Source organism: Chanodichthys erythropterus, chromosome 13 (genome assembly GCF_024489055.1).
Source record: "Chanodichthys erythropterus isolate Z2021 chromosome 13, ASM2448905v1, whole genome shotgun sequence".
NCBI lineage: Eukaryota > Metazoa > Chordata > Actinopteri > Cypriniformes > Xenocyprididae > Chanodichthys > Chanodichthys erythropterus.
In genome coordinates this window covers 18,958,774-18,980,381 of record NC_090233.1, presented here as the reverse complement: position 1 = coordinate 18,980,381, position 21,608 = coordinate 18,958,774, and the positions used below count along the sequence as shown (strand labels likewise).

At 35.9% G+C, this 21,608-nt stretch overlaps 1 protein-coding gene across 1 annotated transcript; it reads left to right on the top strand.

The window, feature by feature from the left end:
- Positions 1 to 289: 289 nt before the first annotated feature.
- Positions 290 to 21,487, top strand: lrp13 (low-density lipoprotein receptor related-protein 13). Its single transcript, XM_067407742.1, has 21 exons — positions 290 to 386; positions 2,170 to 2,343; positions 4,096 to 4,302; positions 4,959 to 5,165; positions 5,286 to 5,492; positions 6,370 to 6,599; positions 6,706 to 6,835; positions 8,374 to 8,561; positions 8,939 to 9,122; positions 9,466 to 9,678; positions 10,147 to 10,330; positions 11,634 to 11,835; positions 13,117 to 13,281; positions 13,428 to 13,628; positions 14,752 to 15,295; positions 16,308 to 16,427; positions 16,529 to 16,636; positions 17,481 to 17,714; positions 18,172 to 18,493; positions 18,580 to 18,685; positions 21,235 to 21,487. Exons 1-21 carry the CDS (start codon positions 332 to 334, stop codon positions 21,259 to 21,261), a joined length of 4,008 nt encoding a protein of 1,335 aa, XP_067263843.1. The 5' UTR covers positions 290 to 331; the 3' UTR covers positions 21,262 to 21,487.
- The last annotated feature ends 121 nt before the right edge of the window (positions 21,488 to 21,608 follow it).

Below are 21,608 nucleotides of genomic sequence, written 5' to 3'. Positions count from 1 at the left end.
TGAAATATTACTGACCATATTAATTAGTATTAGTTATTAATGTATTAATATTTCAATAATAATAACAAATAATGATGATAATAATAGTAATAAATTGTTAATATTAGGCTAGTTGTGATTTTTAATAGCCTATTTACTCTGATAAAACATTAATTATTGAACTGAATTCAATTTTACAGTTTAAGACTACTAAATCAAATGTATTAAATCTGACATCGCTCATGGGTCAGTCTGTCATCTGATCAATTAACACACATCGATCTCAGCTGTTCACGCGATTAAAGCGCGACATCTCGAACTGAGACGGTTTGACTCGCTTTCCACTGCAGTCATGTGTTTATTTGTGTTGCTGAATGTCGCTTCAGGGATCTTTCTGCTTCTGAGAGGTCAGATGAAAGTCTCACATTTAACTTTTGTGTAATGTTTTTTCCTGCGCTAATTTATCTCGTCCAGATATAAAGAAACTGGGGCAGCAAATAGGCTAGGTGGCGATGAAGAAGTCAATAGCACTTTATTTTCAAAACTTTTATCTTCTTGTCGGTTTAGTTTCATAGATAAGTGATTTACTTAACTTATTTCAGAACTTTATGATAGTGCCTTTGTAATTCTTAGAGGCATTGCTTTAATTTGCATGGGCTACATCTAAATACAAAATTATTTTGCTAAAATGTAAAGCAGCCTGTGTGGATCTCAGAAATCCTTTCAAGAATATAGGCAAGGTCCCATTTCACCACTAAACAATCTGTACAATGATCATGCAGTCAATTTTTATTTGCATTGTGGCTTTACTTTCATGACAATTAACCCTAGTGTTCTTTGGTCATTTTTAAAAGAAATTTTATATATATATATATATAATTTTATAATTTTATTTTATTTTTTTCATAAATGGTACTAAAAAAAAAGTAACACTTGTACTCCTTGTGGTCAAAAACTGCGCCCAAACAACATCTTACTGAAAGCTTGTTTTTTTTTTTTAAGATATCAAGCTCAAATTTGGAACACAACTTTAGGTTTTGATTTTCTTACAGATTTGGAGTAAAAAGTGTTTTGGAAAAGTCATATAAAAATTGAAAATAGTAATTAGTATTTGTGCATTTTTCATAGCAATAAACACAAAATTCTAAGTTCACTTTTTTTTTTTTTTTACTGAAGCAATAGTCTGCCAAGTGTCTTTTTTAAAAAGAGATCAAACTGAAGTCTGTGCTCCAAAGCATTCAAGATTTATGACGGTTTAAACCGATAATTCACCCAAAAATGAATATTATGTCATCATTCACTCGCCCTCAAGTTGTTCCAAACCTGTAACCATTTCGGTCACTGTGATTTTGCCAAGTAAGACATGTTCCTGATCAAGTTCTTTGTTTCAAGATTCCAATCAACCAATCAGATTTGAGGGACAAGTTTACTGTTTGTCAAGTTTAGGCTTACAACCAGGGTTAGGTGCTTCTACATTAAAGTTATTCACTTATCTTTCCCCTCTAATTTTAGGTATAACTTATGGGTAGGATTAGATTTAGGGGTAGGAATAGGGTTAAGACTAAATTTTCAGACTGGAATGTTCAACAAAATGAATCAACAAAATGTTGCTCCAGGAACATGTCTTACTTGGCAAAATCACAGTGACCATACATTTCTTTGTTCTGCTGAACACAAAGGAAGATATTTTGAAGGAAGTTTGTAACCAGGCCGCTTTGGGGCACCATTTACTTCCATAGTAGGGAAAAAAAATACAATGGAAGCCAATGGTGCCCCAGAAATGTTCAGTTTCCCACATTCTTCAAAATATATTCCTTTGTGTACAGCAGAACAAAGACATAAATACAGGTTTGGAACAACCTGAGGGTGTGTAAATGATGACAGAATTTTCATTTTTGGGTGAACTATAATAGTAAATTTCATTTTCAGGTCTATGCTTTGTTTATAAATATAATTTAGTACCATAAAATCCCCTTAAAAAAAAATGCATTCGTTTCATTGGGGGAAAAAAAAGTAACTTTTTGACTGCCACGCGAAGAACACCAGAGGGTTAAACACCCCAACAAAACACTGATGTATAAATTGTGCTTTTTGGTAGTATTTGTTGTAATGCTTTTATGCTGAATAAAATTTAAAAAGAATTAAAAAAAAAAGCCTGCATGACAGTAATGAGACTCTGTTCTGCTGTAGCTGAAGGTGTTCTGGCTGCAGTGGCTTCTGAACATGTTCCCCTGCGCTGCAGATTGGGCTTCACCCCCTGTAAGGATGGATCAGAGTGTGTGCTCTACAGCCATGTGTGTGACGGAGAGAATGACTGTTCTGACGGCTCCGATGAAGATGAATGTGCCTCTGTCTGCAGCATAGGTACGTTTTTAAACAATTTTAATAAACATTTTTATTAGATTTTATTATTAGATTACATTTTATTAGATTTCAAGAATACAGGGCTAATAAAATGACAAAATGCATCAATATTAGGGATGCATGCAACAATTTATCGGGCCAACAATCGGTATCGGCTGATAAAATGTTCTCTATCAGCCATTGGCCGATTGTTTAAAACCGTGAAAAGAGAGGGGGGGGGAGGAAAGAAAAAAGTAAAAGATGTTAAGGTACCGAATACCTTAACACTCAATATCGCGAAAGGACATGCATTTCAAATTATAAGGTTTTTCTTTTCCCTGCTTTTTTGTTTGTTTTTGTTCTGTTTTTTTTTTCTCACCTTATGTTGTTTGTCTATTGTTTTTATATTTGTCTGTGTATTTTGTACAATGTTCTGCAAGTATATCATTCGACCCAGCAATTTAAAAATAAATAAATAAAATAAGCCAATGAACCGGGGCGATTATATCCTGTCAATCAAAAGGGGGTGGAAAAATATGTCAGACTGCAACTCATACTGTGTGTGAAGAAAATCTCTCTTGTGTAGGGCTGTCAAAGTTAATGAGACAATAAGTTAAAAAAATGTAACAAAATTAAGCATTAACAGTTAAATAGTGACATTAGCAGACTCTATTAGACCCTAAGAATCCCTATGGATAAGAAACAAAGTCTTGGCTTTCAAATTCCGTCCATTGTATCATAAAAAAAAAAATCAAACAATAAATGGTGTTTTGACGCTCTTATAGGGTTAGTTCACCCAAAAATGTATTACTCACCCTCATGTTGTTCCAAACCCGTAAGACCTTTGTTCATTTTCGAAACACAAATTAAGAGATTTAATTATGAAATCTGAGAGGCTTGAACCACACATGGACAGCAACGTCATTGCAACTTTCAAGGTCCAGAAAGGTAATAAAGACATTGTTAAAATAGTCCATGATACTACAGTGGTTCAACCTTAATGTTATGAAGTCACAAGAATACTTCTTGTGCACAAAAACTAAACAAAAATAATGACTTCATTCAACAATTTATTCTCTTCCATGTCAGTTTTCTACACTGTTGACGTAGTAAACACAGTGCAGCACTTCAAAACACCGGCTCATTATTGGCTGATGCTGTTCATGTGAGCACCACGACGCATGCTTGTGTTACTGACGCAGGAACCGGCCAATAATGAGCCAGCGTTCTGACGTAGAACCCGGAAGTGCTGCACTGTTTACTACGTCATCTATGCATCCGAGTTGTAGGCTAGCTATAAAAAAAAATTCAATTTTTATTTGTGTAATTATTATATCTGAAAATAAATATTCATTGACTATAATAGTTTGGGCTCTGTTGTTAATTTTAACCTCTAATATTATAATGTACCAAATGACAGGGTTTACAGCATTATCCATATCAGCAGATATCATTCTGAATAATCGGCTATATCAGCATCAGCGGAGAAGTTTGTTATCGGTGCATCTCATCAATATGTTTTTTACTAAACCAAATTAAAATATAATTTTACACCTTTTTCATTTAGTTTACGTTGTACTAAAATAACTAAAACTAAAATAGAAATAAATAAAAACGACAATTAAAAAAATTAAAAAGTAAAAGTAATTCAATTACAATAATTAAATACTTGGAAATGCATTACACCCAACATTGGCCTCCTGATTTTATTGCGATATTTACTGTAGGCTAATAAGAATGCTTTAATAGTGTTTAATTTCCATCTGTTCTCAGGTCAGTTTCAATGTGCACATGGTAAGAAGTGCATTGAGCAACGACAGGTGTGTGACGGTGTGGCTCAGTGTCAGGATCGATCTGATGAAGTCGACTGTTTTAAGGAGGGCTGCGCTCATCGTTGTGACAAAAACCGTTGCATCCCAGAATCCTTCATCTGTGACGGAGACACAGACTGTGCGGACGGCAGCGATGAGGCCAGCTGTGGTAGGGGTTTTGTTTAGATTTAAATGTATTGCTGGATTCTAGCTAGGCTAGAGGAAGTGTGAAATCATCTGGTTGGACCTTTGATTGGCTCAGAATGGAACCTTTGCAAATTTGACAAGCTGTGGGGTATTTTGATCTGAAACTTCAGACACCTTCTGGGGAAACCAGAGATTCATATTACATCTTGTGAAAAGGAGCATAATAGGTGCCCTTTAAACCGTCTTCATCCAACAGGCCTAAGGGCACCTAGTTTGAAGTAAAATTGGCCCTTTGTTTTGGAAACTTGTTTCCGCCACAGAATAAAAAATAATAAAGGTAACTGACCTTTTTATTTTACAATTCTGACTTTTTTCTCGCAATTGCGAGTTTATATCTAACAATTCAGACTTTATAACTCTCAATTTTGGATTTATATCCTGCAATTGTAACTTTTATTTCTCACAATTCTGACTTTATTAATTGCACGATCTGTTTCAAATGCAAAAAAAAGTCAGAATTGCGATTTTTAAAAAGTCACAATGAATGACCTTTTATTTCTATTAGTCTGTGGTGGAAGCGAGCTTTCATACTTTGTTTCTCAGAGCAAAAGTTTTCAAAAAACATGCCTTTTGCCTTAAAGTTTCCTCTTGTCTTCTCAAATGTTGACCCTGATATAGATGAAGACAACATCGAGGAGGAAGAAAATACAGAGGATGAAGTCTCAGAAAACACTCCTATAACTAAAGGACCTCTGCGCTGTTCTTTCGGCTCTAAGTTATGTAGAGACGGGACGGACTGTGTGCTGTATAATCACGTGTGTGACGGCGAGTTTGACTGTAAGGATGGGTCTGATGAAGACGAGTGCAATATGCAGTGTGAATCTGGTGAGGAAATAACATAGCAACACTCACATTTATGCACTTTTACATGTTCAGAAAAGTAAAAGTCCTCCGCAATCCCTGATTCATTGATAACATGTTAATATTCCATCCATCTGTTCTCAGGTCAGTTTCAATGTGCACATGGTAAGAAATGCATTGAGCAACGGCAGGTGTGTGACGGTGTGGCCCAGTGTCAGGATCGATCTGATGAAGTCGACTGCTCTAAGGAGGGCTGCGCTCATCGTTGTGACAAAAACCGCTGCATCCCAGAATCCTTCCTCTGTGACGGAGAAGCGGACTGTGCGGACGGCAGCGATGAGGCCAGCTGTGGTGGGTTTTAAATTCAGTTTTTGAGGAAGCAGCTTTCATTGGCTGTGAATAGAAACACAAGATTCTCTTTTTTTTGTCCATTGCAGTGTTATTGTTAATTAAAACAATTTAATAATTCAGCTAATTGAAATAAAGCTTTTTGTTCACTGAAATAAAGGTCAATAAAATAAAGCTAAATTAAATAAAATACACATTTTAGATTGAAGACTCGATCTTAAGCTAAATTAGAAATGTTGCCTCATAGCAACTAACTGAAATAAAAATTTTAAACCTAAAACTGAAAATATAATATTTAAAAAAAAGACAAATATTTAAATGACAAGCACATTACAAAATTAAAATTCAAAATATATAATACTGTAATAGTAAATTAATACTATAATAATAGATTATTTTTGTTCGTCTATTGCAGTGTTAGCTAAAACAATTAAATTTTTCATTCATTTATATAAAGCTTTTGTTCATTGAAATAGTTCACTGAAATTAAGCTAAATAAAATATACATTTTAGATGAACATTTCTAAATTTGAAATGATTTAGCAACTAAAATGTTTAAACTAAAACTGAAAAATAATAAAGTAAAAGTGAAAATAAAAAGTATTTAAAAAAAACGAATAAATTAACAAGCACATAAAATTACTAAATATTAATAAATACTATGAGTAAATTAATCCTACATTAATAAAACTAAAATAACACTTGTTTCTGCAAGTCTGAGATGAACAAAGCATAGTTGCAAAAGTAAAAATCCAATAAACTTTCTTCATAATTAAATAGTTTTAAACAATAACACGATGACAGTCAAAAAAAACATTTTTTTCATTTAATTTAACCATGATTAAAAGCGTGTCTTGCATCCCATTTCCCGTCCCATTAGGTGAAGAGAGTTGCAGCAGTACCGAGTGGCGATGCAGCAGTGGTCAGTGCGTTTCAGTCAGTATGCGCTGCGATGGACATCCGGACTGCAAAGATCATTCCGACGAGGAGGACTGCACTGAACCTCCGCCATGCAGCACGCAGCGCCGCTGTCCGAAGAGCCAGGAGTGCCTGCTGGACGAGTGGATATGTGACGGAGAGATGGACTGCAAGGATGGCACAGATGAGAAGGTGTGCATTATATGACCAAAAACACATTATTAGAGGAGCATTGTGCACAAAAATTCTTAGTTTAGTTGTACTAAACCCATTTGACTGACTTTCCCATGTGAGACAGAACTGTAAGGAGTCTCCAGTGCAGTGCGGTGAGTTCCAGTGGCCGTGCTACTCTAACACGCAGTGTATTCCTCAAGCCTGGCGCTGTGACGGCTCTGAAGACTGTAGGGATGGAAGTGATGAATCTGGTTGTGAGTTTCTACGGTTTTATCAAACTGGAACATGCTGAACCCAGCTTTGACCTCAATGCAAGATCATTTCCATGTGCTTTAAAGGGAACCTATAATGCCCGTATTACAAGATGCAAAACAAGTCTCTGGTGTAAGCAAAATGCACCGTTTTTGTGGGTCCCTTTAAATGCAAATGAGCTTCGTCTCCCAACCCGCTTTCCAAAAGAGGGCGGAGCTTTAACATCATTTCGGTTTCTCAACAACAAAGCGGAATAATCTCACGCAGCCAAAATGAGGATTGTCAGTAATGGTGTTCAGCCTTGCATTGTTCAAACCAGAGTCGGACACTGATAGAGAAACTCAGGAAGAAGTTACAACTTTTAGGCCTAGTCCACACATACACGGGTATTTTTTATAAATAGTTTTTCCTCCATTTTAAAAAAAAATTGCATCCACACAAGCACGGTTTCAAAAAAATCTCCATCCACATGAAAACGCAAATAACACACTATGAAGCACTGCCAAATGCTGGCCATTCAGAAGCCTGGAAAAAAGCTTATTAGTATTCGGTTAAGTCTGACGTCACACGGCAGCGCTTCCGGGTCCTAACGCTCTATTTCCTACCAAAAGAAAACAACAAACGGTGCTAATATGCACATACGATGTGGTGTAATACTACAAAAAAATTATAATCATCTCCATACCATAATTCTAGATGGCCAGACAATAATTCGTCTTTTATAAAAAATTAAAATATTGATGTCTGTGACTCTGTGAGCACGGAGACTGTTGTGTAAACTGTAAGTATTTAAAATGTTCAACTTTTTAAAATGTTTGATGTTTAATATGAACAAATAGCGCTCATAAACAGCCGTCGATGGCATTCTCAAGTGAAACGAGTCGAGGCTTGGACCCAGAAACGGCGTTCTTTGAATTGCATTCTGACCCCTCTGTGCCGCAATATAATAGAACTGTGCATGTATCTGTATACGTTATAAGCCCCCAGCATTTTATTTGATCAAAAATACAGTAAAAATAGAACAATATTGTAAAATATTTTACAATTTAATTTTAGTATATTTAAAAATTTATTCCTGTGACGCAAATCTGAATTTTCAGCATCATTACTCCAGTCTTCAGTGTCACATGATCCTTCAGAAATCATTCTAATATGCTGATTTGCTACTGATTATTATCAGTGTTGAAATATATCTTAATATTTTTTTTTAATATATATATATAGGTTTATTTGAATAGAAAGTTCAAAAGAACAACATTCATTTGAAATAGAAAAAAAATTACCAACCCAAAAATTTAGAATAATATTGTAATATAATTCTGAATGGATAACGTTTATGTAAATGGCATTTCTGTCCACATTTTCATTTTGATACCTTCTTGAATTTCACCCCACTGGAAAATTTCCACATTTTACATAAAATTGCCCCAAAATAATTAAAAACCATTTCAGTGGGATTTTATCTGGGGTTAAACTGTAATCATAGTTTCACCAGATTTGACTTTCATCTGCATTGAGTGTCTGGTCTGTGTTTTAACAGGTCAGAGTGTGTCCTGTCCTCCTCATCTGTTCCAGTGTGGTAGTTCGGAGTGTGTGGACCCATCTCAGCTCTGTAACAAAGTTACTAACTGTCTGGACGGTTCTGATGAGGGTGCGAGCTGCCAGACAGATAAATGCTCTGAACAGCCAAAGTGTGCACAGGACTGTCACAGCACACCTTCAGGGACGGTATGACTTCCTCTTTCTGTACTAATGTCATAAAATGTCTGTCTTGAATATTAAAATCTACCAGCCTCATAAAGTTTGACATAATATTGACGTGCACTAGTTCAAAAGTTTGGAGTCTGTATGGTTTTTAATCGAAATTCAAAAATCAGAAAGAGACTATGACAAAAACGGATGTCATTGTACTCCACATGACCCACTGAATCTAAAGGGCATAAATGAAAAACATTTTATCCATGTTGACCAGTTGGTGGCACTGTCTTCAAACTGCATGGTGTTTAGTTTCAATATAGTACACCAATATATCTCTCACTTTGGTGCTTGGCCTCTTAATGCTTACTGTTTTGTGCTTCCTTTCACTTTTTATATTCTTCCTATAGCGCTGTTGGTGCAGGATTGGCTACAAGCCTGTAGATGACGGTCTGGGGTGTGTTGATGTGGATGAGTGTGTGGACCGTCCAGACTTCTGTTCACACTACTGTAACAACACTCAGGGCTCATTTGTGTGCTTCTGTAGTCAAGGTTATGTTCTGGAGCCTGATGGTCACAGCTGCAAAATCACAGGTATATATACATGTTATTAGTAAAAGTTTATAATGCAAATATTTTTTTTTTCTGGATGTAAAACAGACTGTTTGGAATGGCATGCATACTGAGCAGTATACACTTGATATTTTATTTTTAAAAAATGGTGTGTAAGACCGTATGCATTATGCAACTAACATTTTAAACAGTGCTATGTTACATTTTTACATGACCTAATTGCATGCATATTTAAACGAGCACCATCCATTTATCTAAAAATAAAAAAAACACTGTTAAAAGTTGCTTAATTAAAAAAATATATTTTTTTCATTTGATATGCTGCACCTTTCTTTACACAAGTTTATTTCTGCACCTGTCTCAGGTGAGCCATACCTATTGATGTCTGTGCAGTCCGAGGTCTTTCTGCTGGGTCTGAGAAGCTCCAGTCTGGACGTTCTCCTCTCGTCAGAGAAACACTTTGTCCTGTCGCTTGACTATGACTGGCAGAAGCAGAGAGTGTACTGGATCAACCTCAACACTGACAACATAAAATGGCTGTCACTGGATCAGAAGAGCAAAGGAACCATCATTAAAGGTCAGTTGTTTTTGTTAACTATGAATAAAACTATTAAAAATTGTAAAATAAAGCTGAAATAAAACACAAGTATTAGATGGAAAACCTCAATGTAAAAAATTAGAAACTGAAATGAAAAATAAATTAAAGCTAAATAGAAATAAAACACAAATATAAATACTATAATAGTATATAAATAATACTAAAATAACACTGTTAAAGAAGCTATTTACATTCTTATGTACCTCCCCCCTTTAAATCCACTTATAGTGTTAGTCAAGGTTATTTGCACAAAAATGATGTCATAAATTTGAACCGAAATGACAGAGGCATTAAATTCAGATATTTATGCTACTGCCTAACCATAGCTAGACTGGTCATGTTGCAGAAACACACTATAGGTGTAACCTATGGCTGGTCATGTGTTAAAGTATTCATGTTTTTAAAATCACAGAATTGGGAATGTAAGTGTCTATCTCTCTGTGTCAGGGATCAATGCAGACAGTCTGGCTGTGGACTGGGTGGCGAGGAACCTCTACTGGGCTGACAGTGTCAATGGCCAGATCAATGCAGTGGGGCTTGACAGTGATGCCGCCAAAACCGCAGATCGCGTGATGATCCTGGGTGAAGATCTTGGGCAGCTTCGCTCCATCGCTCTGCTGCCACAGAAAGGGTTAGAATAATAATTTTTGTCACATTATTGGTTATCAACAAGACATTCTGCTGGTTAATTGGCTTTTCTTTCTGTAACATTTCCCTTTGTGTCACATGATCCTTCAGAAGTCACTCTAATATGCTGATTTGCTGCTCAAACATTTCTCATCAATGTTGAAAACGGTTGTGCTGCTTAATATTTTTTGTGGAAATGGTGATACATTTTTTTTTTTCTTTTTCAGGATTCTTTGAATAGAAAGTTCAATCCTTTGTAACATTATACATGTCTTTACTGACACGTTTGATCTATTCAATGCATACTTGCTGAATAAAAGTAATTTCTTTAAAAATAAAAATCAAACTAATCCCTAACTTTTGAACAGTAGTGTATATTAAAGGGGTTCTTGATTAATGATTTCACTTTTTTAACTTTAGTGTGTAATGTTGCTGTTTGAGCATAAATAACGTCGTCTGCAAAGTTACGACGTTCAAAGTTCAATGCAAAGGGAGATATTTTCTTTTACAGAAATTGCTCTAAGGACTACAAAAACGGCTGATAGGGACTACAACTAGCTTCTTCCTGGGTTGGTGACATCACAAACCCCAAAATTTACTGCTTCACAAACGAGGGACAATTCAACGCTGGATTTGCACAAAAGATTAACATGACGCCACATGCTAGTCGATGAGTTGAATCAACGCCACAGCAACTACAAACATTTATCCACTAACCATTCAGAAACGTCCAGTTTCATTCTAAAAGTTGTAACTTCTTCCTGAGTCTCTCCATCAGTGTCGACTTCGGTTTGAACAATGTAAGGCATCACTGTTACTGACAATCCTCATTTTGGCTGCCTGAGATTCTCCAGCAGGGAGCAGCTCATTTGCATTTAAAGGGACACACAAAAACTGTGTTTTTGCTCACACCCAAATGGGGGTAAATTTGACAAGCTATAATAAATGATCTGTGGGATATTTTGATCTGAAACTTTACAGACACATTCTGGGGACACCAGAGACTTACATAACATATTGTGAAAAGGGGCATTATAGGTCACCTTTAAAAGGTTTAGGTTTAAAAGTTTGGGGTTAGTATGTTTTTTAAAAAATTACTTTTTTCAGCCAGTATGATAGATCATCAAACGTGACAGTAAAGACATTTATAATGTTACAAAGGATTGAACTTCCTATGTATAATTTTATTTTTTTATTCACAGAGCTGCCAGTGGGCACTACAAAGTTTTAGTACCAATGATTTAGAATGCCTTATGTAAATATAACTTTTTGTAATTTGTTGACCCTGATATTTGCCATCCTTTCAGAATAATGTTCTGGTCAGAAACGGGGGACAAGGCTCAGATAGAAAGAGCAGGAATGGACGGCTCAGACAGGCGTGTGCTGGTCATTCACTCTCTCTGGTGGCCGGTCAGTCTGACTGTGGACTCCATTCATCACAGAATCTACTGGACAGATGAGAAACTCAAGTGTATAGGATCAGCCAATATTGATGGAGGAGATATTAAGGTAATGAATGTGTCCTCCAGGCAGTTTGAGAAATGTAGCATTTCAGACAATGTTTAATAGGGCAAAATAGTAGCTTCTAACATGCTTTGCTAGTACTTTAATGTGTTTAAAGTTGCATACCTTGTTTCTGGATCAACAATCCTGCCTATCAGTCTGTTAGATATAGTGGTGAATGAAATACACAATTCAAGTACTTGAGTAAAAGTACAGATGCCCTAATAAAATATTACTCAAGTACACATACTCCTTTTCAATTTTACTTGAGTATAAGTACAAAAGTATTTGATTTTAAATGTACTTAACAGTACTGATCCATGAACCATGTTTATTCATTTATTCTAGTGAGCACTATTCAGACTAGTCCTTGTCAGCAGCACTAAGAAAGATTAGTGCAGTCATTTAATGTATTAAATGTTTTATTCTGCGAATAAGCAAACTTTTTATAACCAAAACTTATACTCTATAAAAAAAAAAATTAAAAAAAAAAAATTAAACTTCAGTATACTAAAAATATCAATTGAAATTTGATCATTCAAGTGTGCAAATAAGTGAAATAATATACCATAAACAGTAGTATTTTAAAAACGAGGAAAAAGTAAACTTGTGTAAATATGTGGCGATAAATATACAATGTACAGATGCCACATGGAGCAGAATCCATAAATATTGTCAGAAATGCTATGCGAACACTCAATTTGATGGTATTTGAAACTGCTACAGACGGGAAGACAAATGCCCACATTCAAGCATTTCATTGGGCTTAAACAGCTTTAGTTTCATAAATAACTGAAAGTCATGACCTAAATATGTTTTTCATTTACAATAATCAATACTAAAATTCAACATTAGAGATTTCCTGACTGGATTGTTGAATCTGTGATTTGATTCATGAACAGCTGTAATTGGATCAGTCTGAATTGGGAATGAATCATTCAGTGTGATTTGTGAACCAATTCAACAGGTTCACTGGAATGAATCGGCTCTTTCACAAATCAGACCTCGTTCTCTTGCATCTCAGAGGGTGCCAATTTCAAAATGAGGAACAATGTTTTTTTTATGAAATGTACTAAAAAGTATATTATGCTGTGGAATGTAGTGAAATAAAAGTAAACATATCCAAATATTATAAATGGTCTCATAAAGAAATACTTAAAGTGTACGTACTGTCCACCGGATAGAAATGGGTCATCAATGAAAAAAAAGACCCTATGAGAATATGATTAGATTCCAGCATCTTTTAAAAACATTAATTTCTACCCTTCATCTTCCATAATTTTGCAGCTCTTGCAGCTGATGGAGACCCCCAGTCCATTCTCGGTGTCTGTATTCAATGATAAGGTCTACTGGTCTGATACCAAAAGAGGAACCATTCAGAGAGCTCACAAAACCACGGGCAAACAGCACCAAGTCCTGCTCAAACGTCCTGGACAACCATTCGGATTGAAGGCAAGTATTTCGGAGCACCGTGATCATTAAAAACTAATTAAACCCAACAGACATTGTTAAAGTGTGAACTTGCTTGATTTGAAACATGCATGTGTAAAATGTAATGAAGTTTAAATCAGTTAACTGGTGCTTGTGTGCCTCTGCAGGTCATTCATGCTCTTTTCCAAGTGGGCGTCTCTAACCCCTGTGTTTCCCAGCACTGCTCTCACCTGTGTGTTTTAGCGCCAGGGCTGAAAGCAGTTTGCAAGTGTCCATCTCAGTTGATGCTGGATGAAGATGGACTCACCTGCTCTAAACCCAAAGACTCCTCCTTCCTGCTGCTTCTTTCTCCTGCTGCAGTCACACAGGTGTTGACGTTAATACCTGATGGGCAAAATTAGATGTTATAAGTCATAAGTGTCAGTAATTCATAAGTGCAGTTTCTATGAATTCATCTCATGAATTTATCTTACCATGATTTTGCCCAGATATGATAGTCAAAACATTGTCTCTTTGATTCTAGCATATGGTCAGGAAAAGGGTTAATTTGGACTGTTTGACAGCAGTGTTTTATGATGCATTTTCAGCCAGCTTCCCTGATGTACGCATGTTTGAATATACAGCAAATGATCCAGTTAAAGGTGAAGCACACCTCTAGTTGCACCAAATGGAATTGTGAAAGTAATGATTTTAAAAAAGAAAATATTAGAAATAATACATGGCCTCTGTGCTACGGAAGTTGCGGTAATTAAAACTTTTTCTCTCAAAATTCTGAATTTTCTCGCAATTGCCAGTTTACATCTCACAATTCTCTTTTCTCTGAATTGTGATTTAAAAACTCACAATTGCAAGTTACAGAGTCAGAATTGCGCGATATAAACTCGTATTTTTGCCTTTTCTTAGGATTGTGAGTTTATATCTTGCAATTCTAAATGTATAACTCGCAATTACAATTTTATACCATGCAGTTCTGACTTTATAACTGTAAACTTGCAATTGAAGAAAAGTTGAGAAATTATGCAATTATCTTTTAAATTAATTTTATTCCGTGGCAGAAACAAGCTTCCGTACTGTGCCCCTGCATGTGTTTGCAAACATTTATTATCATTATTATTTTTTCAGTTCTAGAATATTACGCCTTTTCAGGACATTGTTGTTTTTGTTGATAATTTTGATGGCTTGCAAGCTTAAAGTTGGCATGAAATGAGAATTTATCCCATCTATTTTCTAAATGAATCATTCTTAACACAATGTGCATGGAACACAATAACATCATAAACAATGGATAAAACCAAGTCCCTGCCCTTAAATTACTTTTTTTTTCTTTTCAATAATCCATTGCACTCGGATGTGTCACAATATGGAAGAGAAGATCATTTGTCACCAAGATGATGATATCTAGCTGGCTAACACAGATGAGGTGTTATCGAATATCAAAAATGACATCAAGTCTTCTATTAAACTGATTAAGACCATTTGTCTTTCTCTCAGGTTTATTTACAGAACAGACAGAGTGGCGTGAACTTACAAAATTGGCCTGAACATCGCCGTTTAGACCTTCCTAACATGAACAAGCCAACCATGTTAGATTTGGTGCTGCGTGACCTGACCCTGTATGTGTCCGATGGCAGTAAGCCCGTCGTGAGACTCTTTAAGATGAAGGACACCACGCTGGTGCCTCGTGGGAAACTTCTCCAGCTACATAAAGACTCACTGCATGTGTTCGCTGTAGACTGGATCACCCTGAATGTGTACTGGAGCAGCGAGAAGCTGCCTGGCCTGCAGGTCACCTCACCGGAGGGCACGCACACCAGTGTGTTAATACGGGACGGTGTCGGAGCCATTGAATCAATTGCTTTGGACCCACCCAGCGGACACCTCTGCTTTTCAAACAAAGTCCAGGAAAGTCAGATGACCAGGGTGGAGTGTGCCTATATGAATGGGCAGAACAGGACAGTGGTGTGGAGTAATTCAGTCCGGCCAACTTCACTGCTCTTGATGGATGAAGGGAATAAACTGTACTGGGCCGACACTGGTATGCCTTTTTTTTTTTTCTCTTCATATATGTAAGTAAATAGAGTAAGAACATTAATATTGTGAAATTATTACGTTTAAAATAACTGTTTCTGTTTGAATGTTTTAAAATGTAATGTATTCCTGTGACTGTATCATTACTCAAGTCTTCAGTGTCATGTGATCCTTCAGAAATCATTCTAATATGCTGAATGGCTGCTCAAGAAACAATTGTATATTATCAATGTTAAAAAGTTGTGCTGCATAATATTTTTGTGGAAACCATGATACATCTTTAGGATACTTTTGTTCAAAGGAACAGTATTTATTTGAGTTATAAATATTTTGTAATGTAAAAGTCTTTACTGTAACTTTTGATCTGTTTACTATGGAAGAGGATTAGGGCCAAGCAATAATAAAAAAGTTGTTAAATTTCGAGGAAAAAGTCGAGATAAAATGTTGAGAATAAAGTCATGAAATTCCGAAAAAAAATTGTTAAATTACAAGGAAAGTCGTTAAATTCCGAGAACAAATTTGTTAAATTATGAGAAAAATGTCGTTAAATTTCGAGAAAAGTCTAGATAAAATGTTGAATAAACTCGTTTAATTTGGAGAAAAAAGTTGTTAAATTACGAGAACAAATTCGTTAAATTATGAGGAAAAATGTTAAATTCTCATTTAACTACTATTTTCTCGTAATTTAATGACTTTATTCTCAACATTTTCTCGACCTTTTTCCTCAATTTGAGTTTTTTTCTGTTTCTTTATTCTCAATATTTTTAGACTTTTTTTTTTTTTAAATGTAACGAGTTTTTTCTCAATTTAACAAGTTTATTCTCAACATTTTATTTCGACTTTTTTCTCAAAATTTAACAACTTTAATCTCGAGGTGGTTTAATTTTTTTATTATTGCTTGGCCCTAATCCTCTTCCGTAGTTTACACACTATTGCTGAATAAAGGTATTTTCGTTTTTTTTTTTTTTTTTGTTTTTTTATTGACCCCATATAATGTAATATAATGGTCTTTTCTCTAGGTCTTGCAGTAATTGGTTCAGTTGGCATTGATGGTTCTGGATACAAGGAAATAAAGACAGAAGGCAGATTGATGGCTTTTGCTTTGGTTAATAAAGTGCTTGTTTGGATTACTAAAAAAGGTACCTTTGAGTGGGGAAGTTTTGTGCTCTTCCTGTGGGGAAAAATGGGTCATACCAGCTTAAGGTGGTTTTTACCTGATAATCTGTCCATTGTTGTTTAGATTCCACTAAGTGTTGGTTCAGTGATGATGAGCACACGGGGAAGCTGTGGTTCGAAGTAGACTCTGAGATCGTCAGTCTGAAAGCATTCGCAAAGTCGAGACAAAAAGGTGAGCAGGAAATGATTTCAAACCTGGGTAAAATTCACTTAAAAGGTTAGTTTACCCAAAAATGAAAATTCTGTCAATTACTCACCCTCATGTCGTTCCAAACCCGTAAGACCTTCGTTCATCTTCAGAACACACATGTAAATATTGAGCTCTTTCTGTCCCTCCATTGACAGCTATACAACTACCACTTTCAAGCCCCAGAAAGGTAGTAAAAATATCATTAAAGTAATCCATGTGACTCCAGTGGTTTAACCTCAATTTTAAAAAGCGCTTTGTTTGCAAAAAAAGAAAAAACATAATTTACCACTTTATTTACAAAATATTAATCTACAAAGCGCATTCATGAGAGCATCACAATGCATACATGTTGTATTTTTTTATGTGCAAACAAAGCACTTGCGTCACTTCATAAAATTGAGGTTAAACCACTGGAGTCACATGAATTACTTTAATGATATTTTTACTACCTTTCTGGGTCTAGGGCAGGACAGAAGCTCTCAGATTTAATCAAAAATATCTTCATTTGTGTTCCGGTGATGAACGAAAGTCTTATGGGTTTGTAAGGACATGAGGGTGAGTAAATGATGACACAATTTTCATTTTTGGGTGAACTAACCCTTTAAGATAATTGTGGGCAATTGAGCATTTTAGGATCCGTGATGAGGTGGTAGCAGAGAGTATTGTTGCTCAAGTGGAGACAAGTTTGATTCCGGACTGTCATTTCCTGATCTCATTCTCCCCTCCTATCTGTGTCTCCTCTGCCCTGTCCATTAAAGGCATAAAAACATATATGTAAAAAAATAAATAAATGCATGGAATTTAATTAGTCTATTTCGTATTTCAGGCACTAATCTCTGCTCTAATGGTAATGGAGGCTGCAGTCACCTCTGTCTTGCATTCCCTGGAGGAATGACGTGCCATTGTGCCCACGATCACCGCCTGGTCAATGGCAAAGACTGCAGCTCAGACCCCCGCTGCCCTGAAGGCACCAAACCATGCCTGAGTGGAGACATCTGTCTACCTCTGGAGCAGTTCTGCAATGGTGTCGCGGACTGCCCAGATCATTCTGATGAGAACTGTGAGGAATCACAAAACCCTACCTTCTGGCTTAAGTATTTAAAACATTTAAGGGAAGAAAGTTAGCTTTACTAACAACGTGCATTCAAGTAAATGAACGGGCAAAATGCATACGAGTTCAGTTTTTTGTTAAACGGTGTTGTTTAAACCCTTAGTATCCTTGAAATACTATTGTAGTTTCATTAATATTTTAATCAGTTTCTATTTTTATATATATATATTTTTGAGTTTTAGTAGTTTTAGTAGTTTTGTTGTTTTAGCATTTGTAATAGTTTGATTAATGTCTATATAGTTTTTATTTTAGTTATTTTAGTACATCGTTAAACTTATTTTTAATTCAACTTATTCCTATTCAACTTAAATAATATTTTATTTTATCAAGTTGTTTAAATGAAGTTGTTTTAGTTAACTATAATAACCCTGATATATTAATTTGCTCTTCTGTTTTATCATGTTAGGTCTCCAAGATACACAACATAAAAATGTTCGGATCAATCCTAAATCGTTTCGTCCAGGTTTGAGTGAAAACATAATTCCAGAGAACGTGGAGTCTAAGGCGTGTGGCGTTACACTGTGTAACGGCAACGGTAAGTGTGTGAGCCAGGACGGAGCGACCGTGTGTGTCTGTGAGGCGGGTTATGGTGGAGAGCGCTGCCAGGATGCTTCGGGTGGACTCTCACAGGGGCCGGTTCTGTACGGAGTAGCTGGACTGGCTGCCGCTGTGGTCGTCCTGGGGGTTACCGTCGGCATCATTCAAAAGAAAAAAGCCACAAATCGGAGGTACACTGTAATCTGCTTGCTTCCATTCACTCAGGAAGGTTGAAACCATGTTGGTAATGAGGATTAAAGCATGTTTCTGTGTTTAGGCAAGCAGCACAAGCAGTGGATGTGCAGGAAACGGGCATGAAGGAACTAGAGAGACATGAGCCGTCTTCAGCAAAACCTAATGGAAAAGACACAGAATTGTCAGAGGTAGGAAATAATAGAATGGTAATGATATTAAAGGCACAATATGTAAGATTTTTGGATTAAAACTTCCCAAAACCACTAGAACAATTATTATACCAAATGTTTCCAAGAATGTTTAACTCCAGAGAAATAAGCAGGGATGCAAACAGGTAAGAGGGAAAAAGGTGAGAATATTGTACGGGGCGGGGAATTTTTTTAGTTATTTGCTCAACATGCTCACTTGTAGTTATTTTTTATTACCCTATATGTCCAAAACTGTAATTTTTCATGAAAAACATATTAACATTGTTGCAACATTTTACCAAAATCAACATTTGGTTAAAATATCAAGTTATGAAAGAGAGTGCTATGCAGGATATTTAAAGGTGCCCAAGAACGTTCTTTCACAAGATGTAATATAAGTCTTAGGTGTCTCCTGAATGTCTGTGAAGTTTCAGCTCAAAATACCCCATCGATTTTTTTTTTTTTTTTTTTTTTTTTAATTTTTTAAAAAAAATTTTAACTGCCTATTTTGGGGCATCATTAACAATGCACTGATTTACACTCGGCGCCGCCCCTTTGAGACGCGAGCTTCCTGCCACACGAGCTGTCGACTATATTACAGCACATTTACAGAGTTCACACAGCTAATATAACCCTCAAATGGATCTTTACAAGATGTTCGTCATGCATGCTGTATGCATGCTTCGAATTATGTGAGTAAAGTATTTATTTGGATGTTAAAAGTTTTATTCTGAGTGAATGTGAGGCTGTCCTCCGTGGCTAACGGCTATTGCTACACTGTTGGAGAGATTTATAAAGAATGAAGTTGTTTATGAATTATACAGAGTGCACGTGTTTAAAAATGAAAATAGCGACGGCTCTTGTCTCCGTGAATACGGTAAGAAATGATGGTAACTTTAACCACATTTAACAGTACATTAGCAACATGCTAACAAAACATTTAGAAAGACAATTTACAAATATCAGTAAAAATATCATGATATCATGGATTATGTCAGTTATTATCGCTCCATCTGCCATTTTTCGCTGTTGTTCTTGCTTGCTTACCTAGTCTGTTGATTCGGCTGTGTGCAGCTCCAGACGTTAACTGGCTGCCCTTGTGTAATGCCTTTCATAATGTAGGGAACATGGGCTGGCATATGCAAATATTGGGGGCGTACATATTAATAATCCCGACTGTTACGTAACAGTCGGTGTTATGTTGAGATTCGCCTGTTCTTCGGAGGTCGTTTAAACAAATGAGATTTATATAAGGAGGAAACAATGGAGTTTGAGACTCACTGTATGTCATTTCCATGTACTGAACTCTTGTTATTCAACTATGCCAAGGAAAATTCAATTTTTGAATCTAGGGCAACTTTAAGACAATATTGGCTGATTAGACGGCAATACTGTTTGCCACATCTCAGTACTCAAATACATCAAATATTACCCATTATAGACACAGTAATTTTAAAGTAAAGAGTAAAGGAAACACTGTACAGTACTTACTGAAACAACCAGTTCTTTATTTACCCTTGCAACTTCACAAGTACCCTTGTAAGATGAGAAAGATGAGGAGTTTGCATCTATGCTGGTTTTATTTTGTAGAAACCATGGAAACACGCTTTTTTTAAAAGACGCTTTAATATATTTTATCAGAAAGGTGAGCAACTGTTTGGATACATTAATCGACAGAAAACTAATCTATAATTAGCTCAACATGGTTAGTCTAATTGTTTAAATTGATTTACAGTGAGTACCATGTTGTACCATGACTAATATCGATCTAGCTTACTGCAGTGTGCAATAAGAGTCTCATAGCAGCAGCCGAGCGAACGCAGATTAGCATTACAACAACTTTCAACATACAAATGTATCTAATATGATAAAATAGTACTGCGTTACTCCATACGCTTGACCAGAAGAAGCGGAAGTGCTCCTCTGAGGCATAATAAAAGCTCTACTGCTCTCAAGACGTGTCACGCTCGTCTCTCATTGGCAGTCGCTCAAGCGGCCTCGTTCCGCTCCAACGGTTTTCAGCCACACCCTGCTTCATAAAACAGTAATGTTAATAAATCTTTAATATATTAGCTCATCCATGAATATGATTTCTGCACGCGTCCCTTTGGATTCTTTTCCATTGGCTGTAGACAACACATCCCACGATTCTGTGAAATCAAGGCGTCATCAAGCTACGCCTTTGTTTTGAATAAGCGACCTCTAGTGGTAAAAAATTACATATTGTGCCTTTTAAAGATATAATTTCCACAAAAATGTAAAATGTGTCATTTACTCACCCTCTTTTAATTCAAAAACCATATAACTATCATTGCTGATGAAAAATATTCCCATGAGCGAAGATGGTGTAATATTTGCTGTGAAAATGTTTTTAGAAGGTTTTGAAATAACTCGTCTTTTGGACCACTTTTTTTTTGTCCTTGCGTACATACGTTCATATAGAGCCAGCATGAACATTCTACAAAACATCTACTTTTGTGCTTCACAGAAAGAAATCTATATATTGCTGTACAAGATTTGACATGCTTTATCTTTTTTTCTGTCTTTAGGAAAACGTGGTTACGTCTGTGGACTAGCTTCATCATGTCAGCATCTTGGTTTCTTTGAAATAAAGTCTTTTTGCATATTGAAAAGTCAAATTCCCAGTTAAGTTTGCATAATTAACTTTGCCATCTGTAATCAAACTGTTTCATAACTAAAATTCCATTCTTAATCAATGGGTCTAAATGATGAAACTTCCTGACTTAGATGACGATATCTTGGTTTACCACATAGGTACAGCAGAAATGAATTTTTGCCACAGCACCACATTATGTACCTGTCAAAATGAAAGATTAAAGTCAATTTTTAAGAAGCCTGTTGTGAAATGATCCTCTTGACCACAAAAGTTTGGGAAGGAAATTAAAGGGATGGTTCACCCAAA